Genomic DNA, 27,420 nt, shown 5'->3' with positions numbered 1-27,420 from the left:
TAATCTCAATTCAATTTTAAAATTTAATCAAATTTTAAATCATTGAATTAAAAGAGATTTAATGAATTTGTAATTGAAATAATTCACAAATAAAACTGTGTGTAAATTTAAGAAATTTCAAATTTTGCTGTTCTTACTTTTATTGCCTTGCAAACTTTGTCATAGCAAGAATTCTATTAGAATTCTTTGATATTTGTAAAAAAAAGTCAAGTGCCTATTCACCATTTTAACTATATGTTAATTTCCATAAAATATTTATTCTACCTAAATGTGAATAGTCCAATATAATTTTACTGAATAATAAAAGTGAATCTTAATTTTCAAACACAAATTAATTGAGGACGTTACAAAATCCATATCATAGATTTCTTCTTGAAATTCCTTAAAAAACATTGCTATATTGGGGAACTCCTATCTCTCTCTTTATTTTGCCTGTTTGATCACATTATCTATACTGGTTAGTTGTCCAAAAATTATATATGATTTTCCAAATTTCGGAATTAGAAAATTAAGGAAAAATTTTTAGTTGTTGTTTTTTTAATAAAATATTATTCATAATTGTGCTTAATTCTATATGTAAAAAAATTATATGTAAAATTCTATATGTAAAATGTAGGTAATATTTTCGCCTTCAGTGGATTTCACTGACAAAAATTTTACTGTTTCTCAAAAATACAGTAAAAATGAAAATTTGAAAAATGCGATAATTTTCTTTTTAGTGCATTGAAAAAAAGCCACTATTTAAAACACTTGGTTTTGAATTTTTTTTTTTTGCATTTAACATGTTGTTGTTAACAAAAACAAAAATATTTTTTCAAAACTTAAGTAATTCAAAAATTGAAAGAATAAATAATGTTTTTTTTAATTTACAATCATAAATTAAAACTAAATGAATTGAAATAAATTTTTCTTTAAAAAGAGTGTTTTGCAACGCATTCTTTAAATTTCTCATTTTTTATTTATCTTTTCTCTACAGTCCCTTATTATTTATACTATAAAAATTAAAAACAAAACATTTTAGAATTGTCCAAAAAACTTTAGTCCAAACGCGTAAGTGATGACGCAAGTAGGCGTCTGTTTATAAATAACGTAATTATCGTTTGTTAAAATAATTCTGTGAAAAACCAGCTACATATTCTATGAAATAATATTTTTTTGGGAAATTTTCATGTGAAAGGAATATGTTAATCACTACAAATATACTTATATCTTCATTCCAAATGCTATTTTAATACCGGCCATATATATTAAGTGATCACAGCCGCAGTTTCACATTAAATTCAAAAGCAATCTTTTCAAATACAAAATTTTATAGCTTCGGTTTTTTTTTGTGCGAATTAAAAATTTAAGTAGAGTATTGCCTTTTTGTAAATTGTTATAACTGTTTACTGACATGCCTATAGCTAAATCCCAATAAAATACGAATCTAAGGTATGGTTCCCTCAGATACGAATATCTTTCATTATATTATGATAAGGTACTTCTACGGGTGAAAAACAAACAGGTTCTTAATTTTTCATCTAGACTCAACTTGTTTAGTAAAACTAAAAGCAACGCCTTTTAATTCGCATTATTGATATACTGATGTATTTAAAACAAAACACAATTAATGATAAATTCAAAATAAAGCTAGGCTTAGTAATTTTCTGAAAATTATAAAGGAAAAATTACAACTACGAGAACTGCATACTCAACGCAATGCGCATACACATTTTTCATTTTTTTCATTTTCATAATATATTTCGACATTTCCATTCATAATTTTCTTCAAATGTCCAAAATTTCTATTGAAAAGTGAGTTGCAGAAATGCAGGAATAATTTCAGTAAAGTAAACATATTTTGGAAAACTATTCCGTTAATAGAGAGGAACATAAAAATTCCATTTTAATAAGTACTTTCATAGGCACAAACCAAAAATTAAGTTTTTGACAATTTAACGAAATTCAATAAATACTCCCACATTTAATAAAACAATAATTTCAATCAATTTTTCATAAATAAAAAAAAATAATCCTATCAAAATAATAATTAATTTACAAAATTTCTACCACTATTACAAAAATATACTCTCACAAACACTTACCTATAATATAACAATATAATTAGCAAAATAAATTTTTAATTATAGCAAAGTTATACAAAATTTAATATCATTATATTTGCTCCAATTCATTTTATATTTAAGCTGATTTCATTAAAAGTTTTTTAACTTAAAAAATTATAATTTTAAATTGAAAAATTTTTGCTGTTAAGAAAATTGTCAAAAGATAGAAGAATTTTAAATATTTACATTTTATAAATATATTTATATAAAAAATATGCAATTTATATTTATAATTTTTATATTTTTCTTTCATATATTTACTTTTTGTAATTAATAATGGAAAATAGTAATGAAAAAAACTTTTTTTTTTGACATTTTTATATAGATGTATATGATATAATATTTTCGCTTTTGTTCATCACCAAAATATATTTATTTACTCTGACACAACAATAACAAGGACAATAAAGAAATATAATAGTTTGGCATTAAACTGAAAATAAAATCTTTCAAAAAAATGATAAAAAACAAAGAATTAGAATCACTTTTGTAATAACTTTCTTACAGTGTCATACAAAATTCCATCAATTGATTTAATATTAAGAAAAATGGCAGGAATAAAATCGTTTACAAGTTAATTATATACACCAAAAAAAATTTATGATTCTCTGGCTCCTTTAATAATTGAGTTGGCTCTGTAATAATTGAGTTTGAATTAGCGCATTTGTATATCAAACATTATAATATAATTAAATGAATTTTATTTTAGTGATATAAATTTCATATTTGCACAACATCCGTAAAGTATATTTAACTGGTTACAATATTAAAGTATATTCTAACTGGCTGAATATTTTACCTAGAAAAAGTATCTGATGTCCCTTACAATATAAAAGAAATAATAATTAAGCTATGAAAATTATATAAAAATTTTGCATACTTCTAGGGATTTTGTAGAAAATTTCACTTATCTTCCTTTTTTTTTCAAAAATATCGAAATTTTGGAGCATTTATACTAACTGATTTTTTTACACCATTCATTTAGAAATGCTTGTAAATAAAATGAATTTAATTCAATTTTCATACATAAAAACTAAAAATATCAAGGAAATCATCAACATATCATTACACCTAAACTAAATGAGTTTATAAACAATATGATATTTAATTGAAATGTATCGAATTCTTAGAAACTAATCAATAATATTTTGAAGCAATAAAGCAAGAACCGTTATAAGAGATCGAAGACACAAATAAATAATCTGTTAACCAGACTCTATTAAACAGACTTTTTACCTCTACTCTGAAATTTTGTAGTCATTCATAGAGTATAAATTATAGAATGAAATAGCTGCTAAACCTCGAAGCACCGATAACATTAAAATTTTTCCTCCCGTATAATATTTCTTTTATATTACAATTTTAAAATTTTTCAAATATTATGGCATTATAATTTTATACCAACATGTATTAAAGGAATTATATATAATTCAACACTCATATTTTTTCTATACATACGCTAATATTTTTGTTTTTTTTTTCTTAAATATTGCATTTTTAATTTTCCGCTTTTTCATTTTCTTTTATATGATTTTAGTTGGACCTTCAGTTGCAGGATGAAGCCGGTGGTGATATATCAAGTTTTATAACAAATGGTGAATGGGAACTTTTAGGTAAGTTTTTCATTGTTTTGTTATTGTTATATAATATACATTATACCTACTGTCATTTTATGGATTTTACGATTTAAAAATATTTTATATAAAATATTAACTGGTTTTGGAAATGTATCACAAATTTATTTCTACGTTTTGAAATATTTTGCAAGCAATATTACAACAAAATTTAAGGAAAAAACAAACAATACAATGGAGGATTTAATCCTGTTGTTAAAATATGTGGCTGACTTTTACTTTAATTAATTAAGTTAATGAACAATTCGATAATTATTTAATAATTCATAAACTCTATCAAACTCTATTGCCTAAATATTAAATTTGATTATTGTACAGACTTACCTAAAAATATGCAATTAATTAGATTGTTACCCGAACAATATCAAAAGTCTGTAATAACACCCTTTTATTATATTAAAGAGAGTTGATGAAACCAATATAAAGTTGTCTAGATAAAGTTACCGACCACCGAAAGAACCTAGTGTTATATAATATAACTCCTAAGGAATTATGATCAAGAAGAACGCCATATTTTAAACCATTTAAATTAAAGCACTAGTTCCAAAAACTTACTTGGTATAAAGTAGCTAGTTCCATTTTGGACCTTTAAGAATTACGCAAGAACAATTCTTAATATTCTACTATTCTTGGATATAATTTTGTCTCCTAACCTGAATTATTTTAATATGCATATGTATATATATGTACATATATTTTGTACATATATAAATATAATAATATTTTAGCTCATAATTCGTTGGAAAGTTTTTTGTTTGCATCAAAAAAAAATATCATAAATTTTATATAGTTTTTTTGTTTTCGCAACAAAATTCCAACAAAATTTTCTTATTTCCGAGGATTTAAGGATATTTACGAATGACTTATTTTTTATTAAAGTAATGATGAAAATTTTCAAAGGATAAAAACGTTAAGAAGCACTTTAATTTTGTAATGATTTCTTCTGTCTATATGTATGTATGTATAAAATTTTATTGAGGAATGTATGTATATTATTATAATATGTATAAATAATTTATGTACATATTTTTTAATATTTCATTTAAATTTTTGTCATTTTTCACAAAGTCAAGATCAAAACAAAAAACAAATTTTTTCGTTTACTTCAAAGCAGAACAAAGTAGGTCTAATACTTTTTACATAAAAGGAGGAAAATGTTAATATTATGTTTACTTTGACATCAGAAGTAATCAAAGAGTGGGCGAATACATAAATTACAAATTGATAATCATATCTAATTTTTTTTTTGTATTTTTAAATATTTAAGAATGAAATCGATTAAAAAATTATCAAAATAAAATTATTCTTTCAAATTATCAAAAACCATGCAAAATATTTAAGTATTCAATGCTATGAATTGCTTAAAAAGTTCTCCTTTTGACTTCAATATAATTTTAGAAAAAAATTTAATTTTATCAAGTAAATAACATTTAACATAAAATGGAGCATGTCAATGTTCCGAAAAATTTGAATCGTTTATTCTTATTCGAGAGAAACAAAATTAAGATTTAAAATTTTCTCATTTTATTTTAATTGGGAGTGTACGATTGTACATTAAAATTACCATCAAATTAATTAAGTTACGTGCAATACAATTATAAGATAAGAAAAGTACGTACATAATATTATTAAAACTTTTAGAAATTTTTGGCAATTTCTCTTTGAAATAGAAAATCTTGTTACATGATTCAATAAAACATTTAAAAATATAGAAAAACTACAGATTTTTTACTCAATTTTCTTAGAACTTGTAAATCGATTTATTTAGTCTTAATCGATCCTTATTTAGTTTGTGTATACGTTTTCGTACGACTACATTTATTAAAATAATTCTTAGCGAAATATGTAAGTTAGCTAACCATATTTGACCAAAGTTGATAGAAACAATGATTTTTAACATTCTTAATTATCTAGGCACCCGCCAATCGTAAGGTTTCAAAATTCGATTTTTAATTTTTAAATTCATTGCAATATATGTGTTATTTGTTTTCAATAATATTTTTTGGTGACACTAGTAATATTTGCGTAACCATAAATCAAGCTAAATAAGCCCAAAATGGAATAGAAATATAATATAGATAACTAAATTTAAACTAGGATAATAATATTAGTTCTGAATAAATGAAGAACTTATAATAAAATTATTTAAGAATTATTGAAATTTTTTTAATTTAATTAAACCTTATTCTTCACTAAGTTTCAGGCCATTTATCTGAATTCTTGTTGAGCTGGCTTATTCATTGTGATTAAAATGTTTTCAAAATATTTACTAATTACAATTATTCTTTCTCATTGTAACGTGACTTGCAGATCATAAGTAAAAGTCATGAACCCCAATACAATTTGACATTAGTGCTAAGAATTCTAGGGTCTTGATATTTTTCTCTGGATTTATTTTATATGACATTGCGTTTTGTAGGAGCAATTTTGAAAAAAAAGTGTTGATAGTCATATATGTAAGGGCATACATATAAGACTATCATTTGACATATGATATAATCGTCAAATTGATGATGTTGCAATAAAATGCCATATATTTAACACAGAAGAATTATAAAGTGGACTTATCTTGAAATCTAATTTTAAGCTATAAATTTTAAGGAAAATGTATTTCCGGGGCATTTCTTAAATTTGTAAAATACTAATTGATACTGTGTACATTGTAGTAACAATACTATATCAATATTGTAATGTCAACTCTAGAATTTCATAAATTACATTTGATTATCTTATCATAATTGCCACATCATTGCCCAGCTCTGTTGTAATTTAATTGGAAACGTTGATATATTTGTGTACATTTCCCCCTACAACTCAGAGTTTTTTATATAAAATTTCAATTATTACATTTTTAATTTTTTCATTAGAAAATCATATTAAAAATAAAAAAAAATATTTTTAAAAAATCTTAACTTTTAAATTGAATTAATTTTATTTTTTTTTTCTTGTTTTCTGCTTTTTATTTTTATTTTTTTATTTTTTTAATATCTTTTCTATAACATTTTCTTTTTTTTTTCTTTTTCTTCTTCTTCTTTTTCTCTATGTTTCATTTACAGGTGTTCCTGGAAAACGTAACGAAATTTATTACAATTGCTGTCCAGAGCCATATATCGATATAACATTTGCGATATTAATTCGACGTAAAACTTTATATTATTTTTTCAATTTGATAGTGCCATGCGTTTTAATAGCATCAATGGCTCTCCTAGGTTTTACACTGCCACCAGATTCTGGTGAAAAGCTTTCACTGGGTGAGTAAAACTGTTTCTATTTACAAAGATTCGTAAAGCAAAAAAAAAAAACAAAAATAAAATTGTTCCCCGTTAACACGATAAATAGAAACTCACCCAAAAAAAAATTTTATTATACAAAAAAGACAATTAAAAAAAATTATTAAAAAAATATAGTAAAGCTATAAATAAAAAAAATAGTAAAAAACAAAAAAAAATTTTAAATTTAACAACTTTTTTGTACAAAAAAAAAACAAATTTTCTTAAAAATAACAACGAATTTTTTTAATTGCGTATACAAAATTCTTGTAAGTCTTGTTCCTTACTCATATAAAATATCGAATCAATTTCAATGTCCCTCTCACATTCTTCCAAAATGAATTCATTTTATCAATAATTTACATTTGAATGTTTAAAGTGTTTAAGGAAAAATTAATTTTTCATGAAACCTAAAATAATTTTCACTCAACCAGTATTTTCAGTATAAATTTTAGGTCCAAACTAAGGATGCAAAGTCCTTTCAATATTTATACGAATTTGATGTAAGCAAATATCATACACCGTGTATTGTACTCACTAAATCTCCAAAAAAATGTTATGTTAAAAAATTTTCCTACTCTATTATGTAATTTCACTAATCCATCCTTAGATCTTGTACAATTTAATTAAAACTACAACTTCAATTTCAGTTACAATATTTTTAATATTTTCAATGATTCTATATTATGATTTCATCCAGCCATTTTGAATAACACTAATATCTTATAACCTTATCAATAATTTTCCCTTCTAATCGTATTTAAATCTCAATTTTAACTAAGCCTCCTTAATACTTTCTAAATTTTCCAATTTTGAACTTTCTTAACATTATTTTGTTAAAAAAAAAAACTATATGAAAAAATACAATTATTATACATAGAATATTGAATATGGTTGTTAATGAAAATGCATGATTAAAGCTTATTGTTCAACATAAGAGCATTTTAGATTTTTGTTATTTGTACTTAAATAATTGTTGCATTTATATTTAATACTATAGACATTGTTGTCATTAATTAAGGCTAATTATGTCATTATTAAGTTTAAATTTGAAAATGTTCAAAATTCGAAAATGTTTAAAATTAAAATGTTGACAATTTTACCTTAAAATCCTTTATCAATTAGAACCTCAAAATGAAAAATTATTAATGAAAATTTTTATACCAACAATTTACACAATAATTTTATTGTTGTCAAAATCTGTGGCCTTAAGCAATAACTTATTAAGTCAAAAAATTGTATGTCGAATAAATTTTATTTGAAATTTTGGATTTCATTCATTAAAATGAGATAATAATCAGAATTCAAAACAAATTTAGTATCACAAAACTAATTTTGACAGAATACAATATAAACTACAGAATACAAACTGTAATATTAATTTATTTACGAATTTATTTCGTCTCCCCCCTAATTAAAAAATGAAATAAATAAATGACTTGCTTCTCAAATTTATTGAAATTTATATATAAGATAAATTTAAAGTAGGGCACGCAAAATCTGTACTTTTTATAGAATTATATTATATTATACATTTTCTTCTCAAACCCGTTTTTGAAAACTGGGTCCTCACAGGGCTCTTATAATCGATTTTTTTCTTATAACTCTCAAACCAATTTCGATAGTAAATTTTAAAATTTATTAGTTAAGAGCAGTCACACATAATTTTTGTTTAATTCTTATAAATACAAATAAATATAGACAGATTCCGAGTCTAATAATTTTAATAGAGTACAGATTAATTAAATGGAAATAAAATTACTTGGTTTGAATATTGGCTAATTTTTTTTTTCACTTACCTATTTTCAGTGTTATTCAACAGTATATAAAAATCCCAATTTCAAATAAGCTTAAGAAGTATGAAAGTTGACTTAATCAGTTTTTGCTCTAAACTACAAAATTAATTTTATAATAATGTCCAAAATAAAATAGGTTTCATAAACACTTTTCCTTTATAATTAACGAGACTTACGAAAAAAAAGCCAAAAACAAAGAAAAGTATACGCAAAAACAAAAATTACTCTAATATTATAACAATTTTTCCGATTCAATATTATTCAATTTAAATCACACAGAAAAAAAAATACAGTGCAAATACCAAAATACTACCAACTTACTAAATATTACTACCTCTCTCTTACAATATTTTGTTGTAAATTTAAATGTTCATAGTTAAATGTTATTAAAGTTATAAAATATTGCATGAATAAACGTTAGAATATTATTAAAGTCATAAAATATCCATTCTCCAAATAAGATGCTAAACAAACCAATTATTTAATACTCGCTAACTTAAAAAATCCTACATAAATATCTTGGTTTTTTTTTTAATTTCAAACTTCAAAACTATCAATTCAAATTCACTTTTTACTACTTCTTCTTTCTTTCGAATATTTTATACCATCAACCAAATAAATTTACATCAAATATAATATGCAAATAGCTTATGTTAGAAATGAAATAACGCGCAAATAAACAACTGTTCTCAGAATATTTTAGAACATAATCATATATATATAAATAATAGAATATCAAATTAATATATATATATATATATATATAAATAGTATTACATAACCAGTTATAATAAAAAATAATCAAAAATGACATTAAAATTTTATTTCATTATGAAATAAAATTATTAAAAAAAAAAATTTAAATATATTTGCTTTTCAAAATTTTTGTAATAAAAAACTACAATTTTTAGTACTTTTTGTACTAAAAATTTTTTTTATGAATTTATACTAAAAATTTGTAAAATGTACTAAAGCCAATTTTTAAAAATTATTAGAAAATTTGGATTTTAATACAGAAATTTTTTTCTAATATTCTATAGTGTTTACAAAATTTTAAAAATACCGGAGTACAATTATATGCCGAAATTACAAGTAAATTTATATTCACTTATATACAACATATACCTAATATTTTTACATAATATACTAGTATAATTAAATATTATACTTTTAAAATCAATCGTGATTCAAACTGTATGTTTTTTTTGTTTTTCAAAATAATATCAATTTCATTCGTTCAAATTACTGACCCCCGTCCACCGCTTCATTAATTTTTATATATACATATAAAACTTTTATTATAACACAATATCATTGTTATGTAGGTTAATATAATCATAGTTTATTACTCGTATAGTCAAAAAATGCAAAACCTAATTTTAATTATAAGAAAAAAATAATCAGATCATTATGTCCCGCTGCATTATCGCTACATATACAAAACAAACAATATATATATATATACAAAAATTCATCAAATTTCAAATGATCTTAAAGGTAAAATATATTTATTTAAAATTAAAAATTTATAACAAATTTCATAAGAAGTTTCAACTTTAAGCAGATTCCCTAAAAAAATTATTTTGTGTGTTTTTTCATATAAATATTATACATATATATATATATAAATATATAGTTTCCAAAAAGTATAAACAAACGCCATATATACACGTAGTTATACATATATATATAGTTTTTTTATGTTCACTTTTATATAGTATATAATATTTATTTTGCTTAGTTCTTGTTCCTCCTCAATATTTGAAATATATATATATAGTAGAATAGTAAATATACACATATATATATATTACATATATATATATATACATATATATAGTTTTGTCCTTTTTATAATATCCTCCCACCTATATATACATATATTTCGAATATCCTTATTAAATAACGTTTATATGCAATAGCAATTTTATATACAATGAAATACACAGAATTTTAGATTTTAAATTAAAAAAAAAAAACAATTAAAACAAAATTTTATACTCATAGAAACCCCCCCTGCTGTGTTTTCAATAAATTATTTAAGCTAGTTAAATTTATATTTTAGCTATTTTGTATTTTTAATACATTCGTTTTCCTATATATAGTTAAACATAAAAAATGTTAAAATATCATAAAAAATATTTTAGGTTTTCACTGAGTTCTATATTACAGTAATAACGTTTTTAAATCGGATTCAGCTTAGACATGAGTTGCTGAATTTAGCTTAATCATAAATTTGTGAATTAAATTTAAAAACAATATTACTATACCATATGGAGCTCAAATTTTCTTCGAATAATTTATGTTTTGAAAATAGAAAACAAAAAATATAATTACATCCGGTGTGCGTCACCATTAAATGAAATTTAGTTATTATAAATCATACCTCACTTCTCAATTACCAGATTTGTTTATAAATAGAAAAGGTTCTCAATGATCCAATTATATATCCTAACAAAAATATTATTCTCTTATTATTTTTTTAACAAATAAAATATTAATATTTATCAAATTTAACTTCAATTTCAAAATATTTTCTAGCATATTTTACGTGATATAATTTCAATTGAACACATTCTAATATATACGATATACAAGCCGCCACATGAAGTTTTGGTAAAATTAACATTTCTTTTAAAACTGAAAAAAAAACGAAAAAATTTCACTAAAAATAACTAGAATTCTTTTAGTAGTATAACGACATTTTGTAATGTTACATATATTCGTACAGGGTGGGAATAATCTAATGTACTGTTTACTATAACAAATATGATATTTAATTTTTCATCTGTATAAGATTAGTCCACAAATATGAATTGTACTCCAATATTAATTTCGATTACAAATATGCAAATCAAATATAAAGTTTAAATATTCAAATATTATTTAATTTAATGCAATCCTAAAATTTAAGATTTCTAATAATAATAGAATAAATAATTAGTAATTAAAAAAAAATTCACAGCATCTTTGACAAAATCAGAGACATAAGAATAACATATATATATATATATATAAAATATTGACTCACTCGCTTGTTTAAAAATATCTATATATATATATATATAGAAAGCTACTAAGTGTGCTGGCATTCGCAAAACCGTGGGTAGAATTGAAGCTATTAATAAGAAAAATCATTAAATAAAGGGTTTAATTAATTACTATAATATAAAAATAATATCTTTAATGTCACGAACTAAGCCAATAAAAAAAAAATGCGCATGACAAAACCGGAAAAAAATGAACACTGTCGAAAGCTTTCATTTAAGTCGAAATATGCAGAGTCACAATTATCATAATATTCATCGGGAGTAATCATGAGTGGTCCGATCCAGGTGGAACGAACGTCTTAAGGACTTTAATAAAAAAGTATCTTATGTGGCTTACAAAATGGAATATCGAGCCTTTAATAACTTTTTTTTAAGTTAATTATTTTTTCATTCAATATTTAAAATTTTTTTTTTTGTTTTTTTTTTTAATAATAAAAGATTACTCCTATATAGATTAGATAGAGTGTGATAATATTCCTGTTAATCTATTTTTGGGTATTGGTGAGTATTGAGGATATTTTAGTTATTCATTTGAAAAATTTGAAATTTGATAATTGGTATTAATACTGGAATTTTATAGCGAATTGATCTACAAAAAAAAAAAAATAAATTTTAAATTAAAGACAAATTAAAATTTTAAATTATTAAATTATAAACATTAAATGTGAAAAATTTTGAATTAAAATATTTTTAAAATATTTTTAGTAATATTTTTTTTTTGATTAAACAATTAAACGATAATTTTTATTTAAACATTTTTATATAAATAACTTTTTTTATTAATTCAATTTTATAATACCTAATTAAATAATTAAGAACAACTAACATTGCTATTTTAAAATTAATATAAATTATCGTATACTATTTTTAGTATATTCCTGTAAATCAAATTTCAAAAATATCTTCCATTCCTTATCTATTCCGACCCTCTATACTTAAAACCCCCAAAAGTATGTAATTTACAATAAATTAGTTTTTATATGTTACAGTTTGATAGTGATTAAAATATTTAAAAAAAAATTTCATAGTTATTTAAAAAAGTTACTAGTATACTTTAATCAACCTAATTAGCTCAAAATATTTAAATTAATTATTTACTACATATTATATGAAAACAAATACCCTTTATTAAAATTTTTAGTGTAATAGTTTATACGCTCTTAACGGAATTTAAAAAATCAAAACCTTAAATTTCAAATAATTACAGTACGAAGGGCTGAATTTGTTTTAAAAATTTATTTTTAGTTGAATTAGTTGAATTTTACCCGAATTGTGTATTATTGCGGCGTGAACTATTAAAAAATTTATGCCCAAGCTGAATTAAGTTTTTATATTCTTCTATTAATTCCCACGTATTCAGCTGATCTGAATTTGGTTTAAATGCGAAACCTCAAAATTACAAAATAAACTTTTTTATAATAAACTATTTTGTAAATAAAACTTTAATTTATTAATCTAGATCACCTGATTCAGCTAAACTGAATTTAATTTTATTGTATTATTAATTGAAACGAACTTTTCCCGAACCATATAAAATGCCAGACTAGATAGTTCATTCGGTGTTCAATGCTCTTTAAACGCAAAAAATGTTTTTGTATTACTTCTTTTATAAACCAATACTTTTTTTTAGAAATTGTCATTAAGTTTTGTTTTAACACCGTTATTCATAATATAAACTCATATTAATATGATTCTGATGTAATAAAATTTTTACTTTATTCACACAAATTTAAAATAATTTCAAAAAATATTTTTTTACAAAATGCTAATAATTGTACATTACATTGTTTCCACCCTTTATATTCATTATATTATGTTTGCTATGTGTATATTATTAAATGTATGTATGTTATTATTAAATAATAATTTCTTTTGTTAACTTACAATAATACATGTTCTTTGTGTTTTTCTTGTTCGATTGTTTGTTTGTGTTTTATATTGTTATATTTTGTTCTCATACCATAACGTAATATAGTTGTGTAATGGTGTATCATATTGGCAATGGTACGTGCTAATATCTAATGTCCTTCACATATTTTTCCATCTTAAATAAACAAACAAACAAATAAACGAAACAAAAATAAAAAAAAACAATCGAAACAAATTACATGAAAACATATGGTGAACATATTATTTACTTGTATATTATATCTCTAAAAGAGAATTTTCAATTTATTAAAACGAAAAGAGAAAAAAAAGCTAAAAAACATAAATAAAGATGAAATCCCAAATCATATACATACATATGTAATATACATCTAAATACATGCATACATATACTCGTATAACAACTTGATTATATATTGTTATACCCTTATATACAAAATTATCGAGTAAGAGAATTTTGAGCATTTTATAACTGATTCTCTTAAGAATTAATCGTCGGCTGTTTGTTATCTCATACCACGTTCCTGTTCTCTTCATAATTCTTCAAATCACATACGATCTTTGTTTCCATCATTTTCTTTCTTTTTGATTTTTTTTAATTCTATCATTAAGCATCAATTTCTTGAAAATGAATTATTACAAATATTTCATGTCTTTTAATCACATAAAAATGTTATTTTGATTTATTATTACCGATCCACTATTTGAATAAATTTTAACCTTAATATTTCATAAGTAAAACCCAGAGTATAACGATTCTCTCATCTCATTCTCTCGTCTTTATTTCACTTTAATAATAGGATTTCCAATATGTTGTATTTCTCTTTTTATTTTCATTTTATAAACTTGAACATTTTGTTAATTCTATATAAAATTAAAAAGGACAAACAAAAAAAAAAGAATAAAATAAAATATTTACTAATTCTGAAAATATATTATTTGTGTGAGCATGTGTGTATATTTATTAGGCATGCATATACATATATTTATGTGTGTTTCTATTTTGAATCGACAAAATATAGTAAAAAAAAGAAAAAGTAAAAAAATAAGAAATTGAAAGCAAGAGAAAACATAAATTTATTGCCGAAACATTAAGGATCACAAGCAAACAAGAAAAGGAACCTCTTAAGTACGTGATCCGATTTCAAACATTTGTGGCATTTACATGTATCAAATACCAATTTAACATAACAAACATGTACATTTACATAGTAAAGTGAGAAAAATATTGTGTAATGTATGATGTATGTATAATGTCATACAATAAGTATGTGAGCATGGATAACATTTTATACATAAGTATTCATTCAATTTAAGCAAGTACTGTAACAATTATTTTCAAAATTTAATAAAAATTTTGATTGGTATTGAAAATTTTTATTCCATTTGAATATTTTTAATTAAGAAAGAGTAGCTTTTTTGCTTCCTTCGAATAGAGTTACACACTGATATTCTCCCATTATTCCTTTTCAGTTACTTACTCCAACAGTGTATTGATATTTTGATTTCGTTCAGAAAAAGTCGAACAAATTTGAAATGAAATACTTTCAAATCGCCAAATACACTTCAAATTTAGCAAGTGCTGTACAATTATTTAAAACAATTTGAGCTGTAGATCACGGAAAAAAAATTATAAATGAGAAATTTCCAAAAATTTAAGATTAAATCATGAAGTTATTTTGGAATTCTTTTCATTTACATTTGCGTATTTCGCGACAGGCTAACATTCGAGCAATTCACAGTACGTTTTTGCGTTAGTTACAATATTGAAATTTGTTTGAAAACTATTCGTGGTTTTAATATAATACAACAATAAATTTTGCAAAAATTTTCAATACTATGCTCATATGAATATATCCATTAATGAACAAATAATTACAAACTCCATGAAACAAAATGCAAAAATATTCAATTTAAGTATTTAACTTATAAAATATTCTAATATTATTAAAAATAGTATACCAGTTAATACATGGATCACATTCTATTCTCAATATAATTGCTAACAAATTAACCTTTAAGCATTTTTGTCAACAATATTTAACCAGTGGTACTTTTAAGAAGTTCAAAATTGTTACTAGCTTTAAAACAGTGAGTTTTCCACATTAAAATCTATTTAATTAACAACAATGCAAAAAAAATGGAGAAAATCAATTGAATTCTATATGTGAAAATAAAAAATTTTCTAATATTTAGATATTTGTTGAGTACCAAAATTTCAAATTTCATACTAATTCAGTTTTTCTTCAAAAGAAGCATTTACTTAATGCAGTTCAAAAACACTGCTTAAATTCGTAACAATTTCTAATATTCATTCACACATATTGTATTTTTAATATGAAACAGCGTAGAATCACTAAGAAGATTATTAATTTAAAAAGTTTAAACTAGCATTTTCTTAAAAATTCAATCACAACTTAACGATTAATATAGACAAGATAACCAATTCCCTAAATTATCAGCTCCTAGAAGTATTGCATTTTTAATGGATTTTTTTAAGAGAAATAATTTTAAATTGGGTTACTTAATTTGCTTATCCAAAACTGCCGTTTGAGAAACCTTTATTATTATACGAAAATAAATGAAAATTCAAATGAAAACTAAAGAACGAGATATCGTGTTTTTGTTAAGAATCAATGCAATTTAGATGATTCTCGTCACAATATCGTAAGATAAAATTTTATTTCACTTGGCTAATAAATTTTAGAACTTGAAAAACAAGACTTCGTAAATATTTTGCTTTAATATTATAGTTTTTATTTAAAACGAAAAGCTGTTTGCTCAATTCTTTTCAATTTGCAAAATTTTATGTTGTATTTTTAAATTTCGACTAACGAACCGTCGGCAATAAATTATGAAAACGAAAAATTTTAATCAGATGAGAAGTATCAAAGTAAATTAATTTTAAACCTCGGGTATTGTATAATGAATATTTTACAAATCAAGAAGAAATACGATTACAGAGACTTAAATTTTAAAATTCAATACATACCATTCAACAGCATTAAAACCACAATATGAACTTTAAAACTTTAACTGCATGAGATTTTTATTTACAGGTAGATTAGGTAAGTGTTTTATATACATATAGAATAAATGAAACCACATAGTGGAAAAGCATGTAACAAATTCCCAAAATCATTATTAAATAAAACACTTTTTTGCACTTTAAAAAAAAAATTGCACAAAAAAAAATAAGTAAACTAGAATAATGCAAAACAAAAGTTACAAAATTACTTCCGTTATTTAATGGTCAAAATCAGTAAGGAACATATACGTTTGTGAGTTTGCAGAAAAAATAAAAACAAAAATTCATTAAATATCAAAGTCAGAATATCGATTTTTACTGTCATCATAAATGTATGCGTGAATGTTCCAATGTTACTAGCAATATGCAATTCAACATAAAAAATTCAAATAATATTTTAATTTAGACATTTTCTTATAGCACTGAATATCCAGACTAAAGCAAATTTCAGCGACTTGTTGCAAAAACTCTAATTATCGGAATAGAAATTGGAAATTTTAACGCTATTCTAACAAAACCTATTATTTTGCAAACGTTTTTGGCAATCCAGCAATTTTTGTTATTGATTTAGATTTATGGTTTTCAAGATCAAAAATGAGCAAGTGAGGCTTTAGAGCTATAACTGAACAAGTGAGCTATAAATGAGCAATTTATACAATTAGCCTTTAAATTAAATTCTGCGATTAAAAGTCCTGCTATAGAGGAGTCTAAATTATTAAGAAATAAATTTAGGGTTAAAAATATTTTTACTTTGTATTACAGAGAAATATTAATTTAATTAGTTTTCTTAAGTTCAACAAAGCCCACACATAATTTAGAAATTTATTTATGAACCACATCTAATCATTTATTTTATGCTGACTCATCTGGCGCTGGCGTCTTAATACTGCAACTTTACAACAAAAAATTTGGAAAATTTGTAAAGATAAGGGAAAATGAGCCAATTTTGATGTAATATTGAGAGCACAATTTTCATCCAATATTACGCCAATTTCCGAATCCATTAAATTCGAAGGGTATCTCGTGCAAAGAAAAAACTTTAAGTAACATAAATAGATACAATGATGATTACTTAAAAAATGAGGCCAATTTTTGAAGGAAACTCTAAATAATCCTTGATTACAATTATTTGTTTTTTTTACCAGTTGACTGAAAATTTTCCCACTTGACTTTACAAAAAAAGAAGCTGTTTGTTTTACAGACAAGTTGAAGTTCAAAATTCCCGACTCTGTACCCAATATCAACTAATTTCGGACTTATCAGTTTCATTTTTCACTGAGACTCGAGAAATTTGTTTGAGAATCTGAGAAATATGATAAAATTTTACAGAAACATTAAACTAACTATCATGACAGAAGTAGAAGATTATATACTTAAAACTTATTTGACAACTTTAGAAACCCCTTCCGAACTGAAATATGTGCTTTTACATAAATTGCCAGAAAAATATCGAATACATTTAGAAAAAATCTCGAATTTACTAAAATACTATACGAATGAAAGAGAAGGAAAATTTTAAAAGAGTAAAAGTAGATAACGGTATCGTTATTATGTTAACATTATCATAAAAATTAATGATAACTAATTTTAAGGCGAATATGACCCCATTGTGGTAATCGTGAATGGAATATCTTTTGTAAATAGCCAGTGTGTTGATTCAATTGACTTTTCTTTTATTTCATTATATCGTGTTTTGTTTTTTTTTCTTCATTTTTTTCACAAATTTTATCACAATAAAACTATGAATATGGTACTACTAGCTGGCTATTTACAAGAAAGGAATCAAAATAAGAATAGTTAATAATGTTATAGAGAGAGAAAGTGAGATAGAGACGAAAAAGGATAACAAAATTGAACTATTAAAAAGAGAAAAAGGAGTTTTGAAATTTTATTTTGCATTTTTACTTTACTTTTTTTTTGTTCGTATATTTGCAACCATAAAATTAATAAAAAATGATGATGGTTCAAGAAGCTCTTATATATGTACATATATTAAATGTCTGTGGGTAACAAAAGATCATTATACTAAATTTTTTATATGCGCATGCATAGATATAAAAATATAATCATACAAGACAATACGCACGCAATTCATCCTAAAGTCTACTTTAAGAGTTAATTTATTTCAAATACATATACGAGTATATACTAATAAGTATAGATAATATAATATGTATGAGAGCAACCTATGCCTATACGAATAATTTATGTGTTGTTGCTAGTAGGCATTATTTTGTAATATAACGCACGTGACTAAATCACTTTGGAGATTCTACAATATATGGGAGTATAAGTACATTCTTAACATAAAGTTAATGATGGCAACATACAGACACCTCTATATATACAAGCAAAAAATATATATGTTAGATATTACAGCGTACATATAATTTAATAATAATCGTGAATGTAAATGATAGATATTTAATATTCAAATCAGGATATTCATTTGATATGATGTTGATGACTAAAATAAAATGAGTTATTATAAAAATGTAGCAGATTGAAAGTAAATATACATAATTATTTAGATATTTTTATATATATAAATAAATTTACATACTACACGTATACTCAGCTATATGAGAAGAAAATGTTATTTAAAATTTATTAATTTTAGTTGAGCATTTTATACTCTGGAATAAATTTGACTCTAATCCCACATAAAAGACAAAATGAATTTGATGTAAAGAATATTAAAAATATTTTTTTAATTAATATCGAGATTATTTTAATTGTGAACATTTTTAATGCTGCGGTATACTACAGGCATTAACTGTGCCTTAATTGTATTATAAGAAAGGTATTAGTATACTTTTGCTTTAGAAAAGACTTTAATTATAAAATAAATTTCAATTCTTGGATTGAAACAATTTTAGTACAAAACATGTTTAATTAGCTCTGTAAGGACAAGATGGAAACTACTTCAAACGTTTCGATTTTAAAATTAAAGACTAGGTAATACAAAAATAAAAGTAAATGCTTTCGGTCGAAATATCATCAAACAACGATGATTTGAAACTATTGAAATATACATGGTTTCACATATTTCACTTAACTATGGCTGTAAATCTCATGATCTCAGTATCAAGAAAATGAAATTGCGCATTCATAGAACGTTTACTAAATTAAGGTATTAAATTGTTAAATAATTCGGAAGCACTGTTAGGGCACGTGTGAAATGTTATAGAAAACTTCGGAAAACCGAGCATTAAAGAAATCACTCTACAATTATTAACCAAATACTTTCCTCATCTACAGCCCATAATACGAAATTACGCCACAAATTATTTCTCTGTAATCACATTAATTAAAAAAGAAAATCACGTTTTCAAAGGTACAGGATTCATTATTGTGTAAAAGTGAGCCACACTACGTGACGAAATTGTTGAATTACGAATAAAAAGTGAAAATTCTTATATACGAAAATAATATTTATTTTTAGAATATTGAAGTTTTCAAATAAAATAGCTTTCTGTTTCAACTTGGAATATTTATTATTCTTCATACACATACTCACATAATAATAACAATCACAAATAAATCTAAACAAAGCAATTATTTTGTTTTTAATAAAAAAATTCCTTTGAAATTTCATTTTCAATTACAATTCAAATTTTAAACTCATTTGTTTTCTTTTGAAACAATCGATACGTACACGAAGAATTAAAATATATACACACATTTATGTATAATATGAAAACTAGAGAACATAAAAATATGTGACCTTGTTTTAACAATTATCTGCTCTCACTATACACAACTGCATGTGAATTAAGCATTTTAATAATAGTAAATAGAATAATTACAAAGAAGAAGAGATTGCAGTTGATATTCTAAATATTTAATTGATTTTGTGTATCTAACAATGCGTGATATTTATTAGAATTCTGATATTATCATGGTAATTGGAATATTACAAGTTTATAAACAATCTTATTGGCAAATTTTAGTCATGTGTACAGCACTCATTTCAAAAATATTTAGAATTTCTAATATTATGTAGAAACTAGTTCAAAATGAAGGCAAGTACTATAGTAATTACTAGACTAGTGAAAACTGGTTCCAGATTTTTAGTGCTGAAAATTCTTGTGCACTTTTTAAAAACACACCTGCATACATGTGCAGGCGTCGTGTAAATGTACTCCATATATGAGATACATATGTACGATAACAATGGAGTTCTAAATTTAATGTAAGAAAAGCAAATTTTAAAAATAGAATAATCCATGTAAAATTGTAAAATACTAAATGAAAATAGGAAAGTAAAAATATCGATAATTTATTTCAATGTTTAAAATATGTTTAAAAAGAATCATGAAATCGGAAATGTGTTTACAACTTTATGAACAGAGATGATCATAATAATATAAATGAAAAAATTTTCCATTTCATTTTTGACCTATTCTCGCAACCCGATTTATAAATTTGCGTATCCAAAAATTTCTAGACATTTATATGTGGTTGTTTTACGCTGTCAAAATGAAAAATATTTGATCTTAAATTTGATCTTGGAACAATATTGAAGCATATCTAAAATTAAAAAATCACGACAAAAAATACAAAGCTTTGTATTCAGTTGGTTATTCAAATACCAATAATGACTAGAAGAAGTCAGTAAGACTATCGCTGATTAACTCTGCTTCATAAACATTCTAAATTCAACGACAGAGTTAGACGCAAAGGGAAGAAGCAATGATAAACGAAAAGATTCGAAAAAAATCAGTCAACCGCGTCTAGCAAATGCATTTGATTTTATTAAATCAAATTAACGAGAGAATTTTTTTAGAAGGAGAAGAAAAAAATTTAATTGAGATTTTTTGTAAGGAAAATAATTTTTATTAAAGATTAAAATTTTTGACACATTTTTGATAATTGAATATTTTCAATTGTCATAGAAACTCAAAACTTCAAATTCATTGTATTTGTTCAATTCATTTATGTTTCCTTTCACAGTAGTTAACTTCCTTTTGCTTTGAACTATATACAGCTTCACTTCAGCTTTCTGTTATTCAGCGGTTATGCGTTTATACCAGATTGTAGATTTTCTACACCAGATTGTAGCTTAAAATTTCAAATAATTTTGAATATTGTAGTGTATCAGTAATATCGATCACAATATAAGTCTTAGAAGTAACTGATGTTAATATAAATTTATTAACATCAGAAACAAGAACACATAATAAAAATGTGCTATTGCTCTTAAAATAAATTGGCAATTTTCCTTAGAATGAAAACCCGACAATATTTTAAGGGGAATTTAGAAATTCAAGTACTAATAATATTATTCGCACACAGGGATTTTCGATTGTAAATTTTCTTATCGCGCTAAAATTGACCAAAGTAAAAGTATGTCCCTTAGGAGCCTCTGACTTAACAGCGTCCTCTGACTTAGGCTTTATTTTGTTTAAGTTTATTTTATGATGGATCCCCAGCCATTGTCAAATAAATAAGAACATAAGAACTGCGAATCAGCTTACAGAAGGGAGAAATGTAGCTACCGGTTTCCTCAATTAGTCGGAGCTTCCAATATGAACATAGCAATGAATATGATAATGTTCATGAACGAGACTTATGAGTGCACTTTCGACATTTTGGCAGTTTCTCTGATACTTTAGAAATATATTAGTGTTGGCGCTTTGTGTATTTTTAGTAATCCTTTCTATTGTCTAATACAAATAACATACCTTAAAATTACAGAAATTAATTGCTAGGTTTTAAAAAGGTTAAATTTAATAATCAATACTTCCATTATCGAAATGAAAATATAAAAGTAACTATCATTTAATTAAAAAACATGGCAATAATATTCATTATCATCCTTTATTCATTACACATTCCAATTCACATAGCTCATATTTAAAGCCTGATTTTTTTTTAAAGAAAACAAGGACATTTAATTATGATCAACAGTGTCTGTAACAAAGAAACCAACAAAAGTTAATAATTTTTACTGTCAATTTTCCGTAAAAACATAAAAACCCTGTTTTTCAATAATTTAAATCTACATTGAAATCACATCAAAATTTTCAATATACTTCTGTTTCGACTATTTAATTACCAAAAAAATTCAATTATTTTTCAAATATTTTATTTGAATTCATAAAATATTCTCAAATTAGATATTTTACAAATTTTTATGAAATAAAATTGTCATTTTTAATTATAACTTTCATTTATATTTAATTTAAACTGGTTCCAAATATAACAGAATCTAAAAACTGTTATAAATTATTTATATATGTATATATGTATTTTTATACATATAAAAACATTTAATCACATTATTATTACCCTATAATATAGATATGTATTATATAAATGTTTACACGAAAATATTACACGTTTACATAATGTAATAATTATTTATGTAAGTTATGCTTAAAATATAATAACACAATCCTCTTAGAACACACCATTATACTTTTTTTTATAATTTATATAGTGAAAATTTTTGAATATTTTTTTTAATTTTGTTGTTTTTTTTGTTAACTTTTTAGAACATTATACCTACAATTTATCATTTTTTTTTTTTAATGTATTATTGTATAATTCTGAGACCAGTTGTCGCCAACATAATTCAAAAGATTATGATATGAAAATACTCATGATCAAAAGAAAATATGCCTACACTTTTTTAATTAATGTTTAAAAAATGAAAAACAACAAAATGATAATACTTTTTAAACTTAATTAAAACGCAAAATGTCCCGTTATATATTCAAAAATAACAAAAAAAAAATATATAACAAAAAGAAACAAAAAAAAATGAAATTACAAAAGAAAACGTTTTGATCAAACAAAAGGAACACAAAGCTCAACGACAGCAATTAGTTCTAAATTGAAAATAATTTCACTACAGGGTGAATCAGAAAAAAGAAATAATAAATTTTATATTATTATTATAAATAAATTTTTTTCGCTTGTAATATGCATTTTATATGACCTTTAATTTATTTGTTTTTTTTTTTTTGTTGTTGTTGTTCTTATACTGTTTTTTATAAACTGTCCTAAAATCGCTACCTGATTTTTTTTTTTTTGATTTTCAATAATATGCAAATTCGTATGTACGTGATTTAACGCAATTTTTATATACATATACATATATATATAATATGTAAATTATAATGGAAATTAAGTAAAATTATTTTATATAAACACATAGACAAAACAAAATACAAGAAAAAAAAAAAATTTTTTCTAATTTATTATTAGAGGCACAAGAATATTCAAAATATTACACAAATATTATAAATTAATCGTCATTTTGATTTCATTACAACGGCAACACTTATAATGCAAACTTAGACAAGAACTTAGACAGCGACGAAAACACTATAATATATAATATAATTGTTGTTGTTATTGGCTATAGCATAAATATGCAGTATTTTGTACCTTATGCGGTACTATATTATTAATTATACTCAATTATATCAAATTGACTAGCTTAAAGCCTTTAATTGCTTTTTCTAAAATTCTCCTAAAATATCATTTTTTATTTATTTCTTCCGATTATTAAGATATCTGAGTACTAGAATTTTTAATTCCATTTAATTTTTTTATTACATTACTGTTTTCTTAGAATATATAATATGAAAACTTATAAATAATTTTATATCAGATATTTGTGCTATTAAAAAAATCTGATTAAATCCATAACACTGGCTAAGTCATAAAATCAACTTAGACTCATCTATTTTTGTATCTGCCGTGCACTATCACGAAATAGCCCACACAAGGTGCTTAAACCGAATTAAACAAGCAAAATTATTAAATTTTGAGAAATTTTGCGTGTTTCCCAAAAATTTTATCAAATATTTTCTTTAAATTTTTATAAAAATTCTAAAAAGTTTCAGATATTTTCCAGACTATATCTTAGTTTGTATTATTATAGTGTTGACATTTTTACTATGCTTTCAAAATGGCATTTTTATACACCATAATAACAAGATCCGCACTTTTAAACTCTTATATCTAACGAAATATATTACAAAAAAAAAATATACAAAAATAACTCTAAAAAGAAAAATTAATTTACCTAATTTCTATTTTGACCGCTTTTTTCCTCTTTATATGCATTTTTAAAAATATATATTATAAAAAAAAATAAAGTTTTAAAAATAAGTTTTAAAACTAAAAAAAATTTTAAAAAAAAAAAGTTTCTTTTTTCTGAATACCACCCTTGTACATAAAAAACTATATAAAAAATGTAACAGTCCAATTAAAAACTACAACTACAACTACAACAACAACCACAACAGCAAAATATAATAAACTAACATTTATAAAAATTTTGAGCCGCAATCATCTATACCCACCTATACCATATTAGAAAAAAAATACAAAAAAAAATGTAGAAACCTTGTTTTTTAAACTTACAAGAAACATGAAATTTTCCTCTAGAAAAGAAAAAAATTTTAAAATGTTGAAAAGTTTAAAAAACAAAGTTTCACCTATCAAAAAATCAAAAAAAAAAAACATAACTACCTCCTACAACATCAACAACTACAACAACAAGCACAAGGGATGATGATCAATTTTCTACCATGTTACTAACAACAACCTGGATAAACTTCAATTATTTTTCTACAATATAAATATATATATATATATATTTCTTTTAATAACACCGTCTTTATATTAATTATTATTGTTATATTATTGTTATATAATTATCAAAAATATCATTATATTTGTAAAATAATTTTTATTAAAAAAAATTGTTAAAGGAAATTTTCAAAGTCTTTATACCGAATATCTGTTTATATATGATAGATCTTTTACTAAAATGTAATTACACTAGATTGACTGAAGAAAGATTATAATTTCAATTCTGTTAGTACTGTTTTATACCATGATTATTCTTATACTGTTCAAATTTAGTAACTTTTAGTGCATCGGGAAATGTAATAAATTATGTGAATTTAATTATCGAAAATCGTCATATAGCCTTTGAATCATCTTGCAATGGTCCTTGCTTTTGACAAAATTCAAATTTTCATTTAATATTATTTAGCATTTAAATTTATAAAATTCCAAGAATTATAAAGGAAAAAGGAAGCAACCGGAAAAGTAGTAGAAATTAATAACTATGGGAATGTTTTTTATTTAATATTTTTGTATATGCACCCTTTTTTTACCTAAAAATATGCAAAATTATAGAATTTGCTAAAACAATTATTGATATGCTACAAAATTTCTCATTAAAAAAAAAAACATTACAATGAAATTTTCTAAAATTCAAAAGAAATTTTCATAGTGGTGAATAAATTTTCAAAATATATTATTTATTATACGTGTAGCATATAAAAAGCATTAAGCATTAGAAAATATTTTGTAGGCTAATAATTTACCCTTTAGTTTTTGTTAAAGCTCCACCTAATATAAATAGATGAAAGTTTCCTTCAACAATTTCCCAAAAAAAAAAACAAATTAAAATCACTGTTTGTACATTTATGTGTGTGTGTATTCACTAATAGAAATAATTGTGTATTTTTATTTTTTTTCTTTTTGATTACTAGTACAATTGCAAAAAACAAAAATATTTTAATCTTATAAAAATATTTTTCTTATAAATGTTTTGTATTAAAAATTTTTAATAATTTATTAATATTTTTTAAAAAACAAGAAAAAAAAATTTTTGTAAAAGAGAAAGGAATATTTTCTTTTTCTCTCTTTTTATCGTAAATTTTTTTTTTCTTTGTTTTTTCTTTATGAATATTTTTATATATTTCTATACATTTAGGAGTAACCATTTTGTTATCTTTAACCGTCTTCCTTAATATGGTGGCCGAAACAATGCCGGCCACTTCAGATGCTGTGCCTCTATTAGGTAAGAATTTTCTATTTTCAATTCAATATTTTTTTTCACAATAAATTTATAATATTAATAAAATATTTTGCAAATTTTTTAATTATATAATATTGTAATTTATTTTTAAAAATAAAAATATAATCATATTACATTAAAAAATTTTTATAATGAAAAAACAATTTTAATTAAAATTTATTTTTTAAAAAAAATAAAATAGAAACCAAAAAAAATAATTACATAATAATTAAATGTTTTTTTTTTATTTTACATATGGATTCAAATAAAAATAAAAAATATATGTACACTCGATTTTTTTTTCATTTCTTTCTTTCTCTCTCTCTCTCTCTATTTCATTAAATTCAATTTTGAAAAATATATACATATTTATATAATATTATACATATTTTTTGTTATTTATATTTAAATAAAATTTAAAAAAAAAATTATAAAATATTTTCCACTATATTATTAAAAAAAATATATAATTCTGTGGCAACAAGGGAAACTCGCTTAAATCGATTACGTATGTTATTAAAATACTGCAATATATTTAAATTTTCCATCTATACAGTGAATACAGTGAAATTTGGTTCAATTCGGACAATTTTAATGTGTAAAATATTTTACTTAAAAATATTTTAAAAATTTTCGTAATTTAAAAAAAAATCAAATAACAGGGTTACACAAGCAATAAATGAAATTTGAAAATGCTGGATTTTGTCGAAACTAATCGTCGAATTACGATTTTGGTTGGCTTTCCTTGTTGCCACTTACCGGCACAGAAATAGACAAAAAACATATATACAAAAACATTATAAACAAATAAGATATCAT

General features: G+C 23.0%; 1 protein-coding gene across 1 annotated transcript in view; it reads left to right on the top strand.

The window, feature by feature from the left end:
- The window catches only part of LOC129618649 (neuronal acetylcholine receptor subunit alpha-7), a 234,127-nt gene that overhangs the window by 184,115 nt on the left and 22,592 nt on the right, over nt 1–27,420 (top strand). The window contains exons 5-7 of the mRNA XM_055533529.1: nt 3,643–3,718; nt 6,796–6,990; nt 26,518–26,604. Coding sequence (XP_055389504.1) covers nt 3,643–3,718; nt 6,796–6,990; nt 26,518–26,604 — 358 coding nt within the window. The remainder of the gene's footprint in view (nt 1–3,642; nt 3,719–6,795; nt 6,991–26,517; nt 26,605–27,420) is intronic.

Source organism: Condylostylus longicornis, unplaced genomic scaffold (assembly GCF_029603195.1).
Source record: "Condylostylus longicornis isolate FDR11 unplaced genomic scaffold, ASM2960319v2 ptg000010l, whole genome shotgun sequence".
Taxonomy (NCBI): Eukaryota; Metazoa; Arthropoda; class Insecta; order Diptera; family Dolichopodidae; genus Condylostylus; species Condylostylus longicornis.
This window is presented reverse-complemented; position numbering and strand designations above follow the sequence as displayed.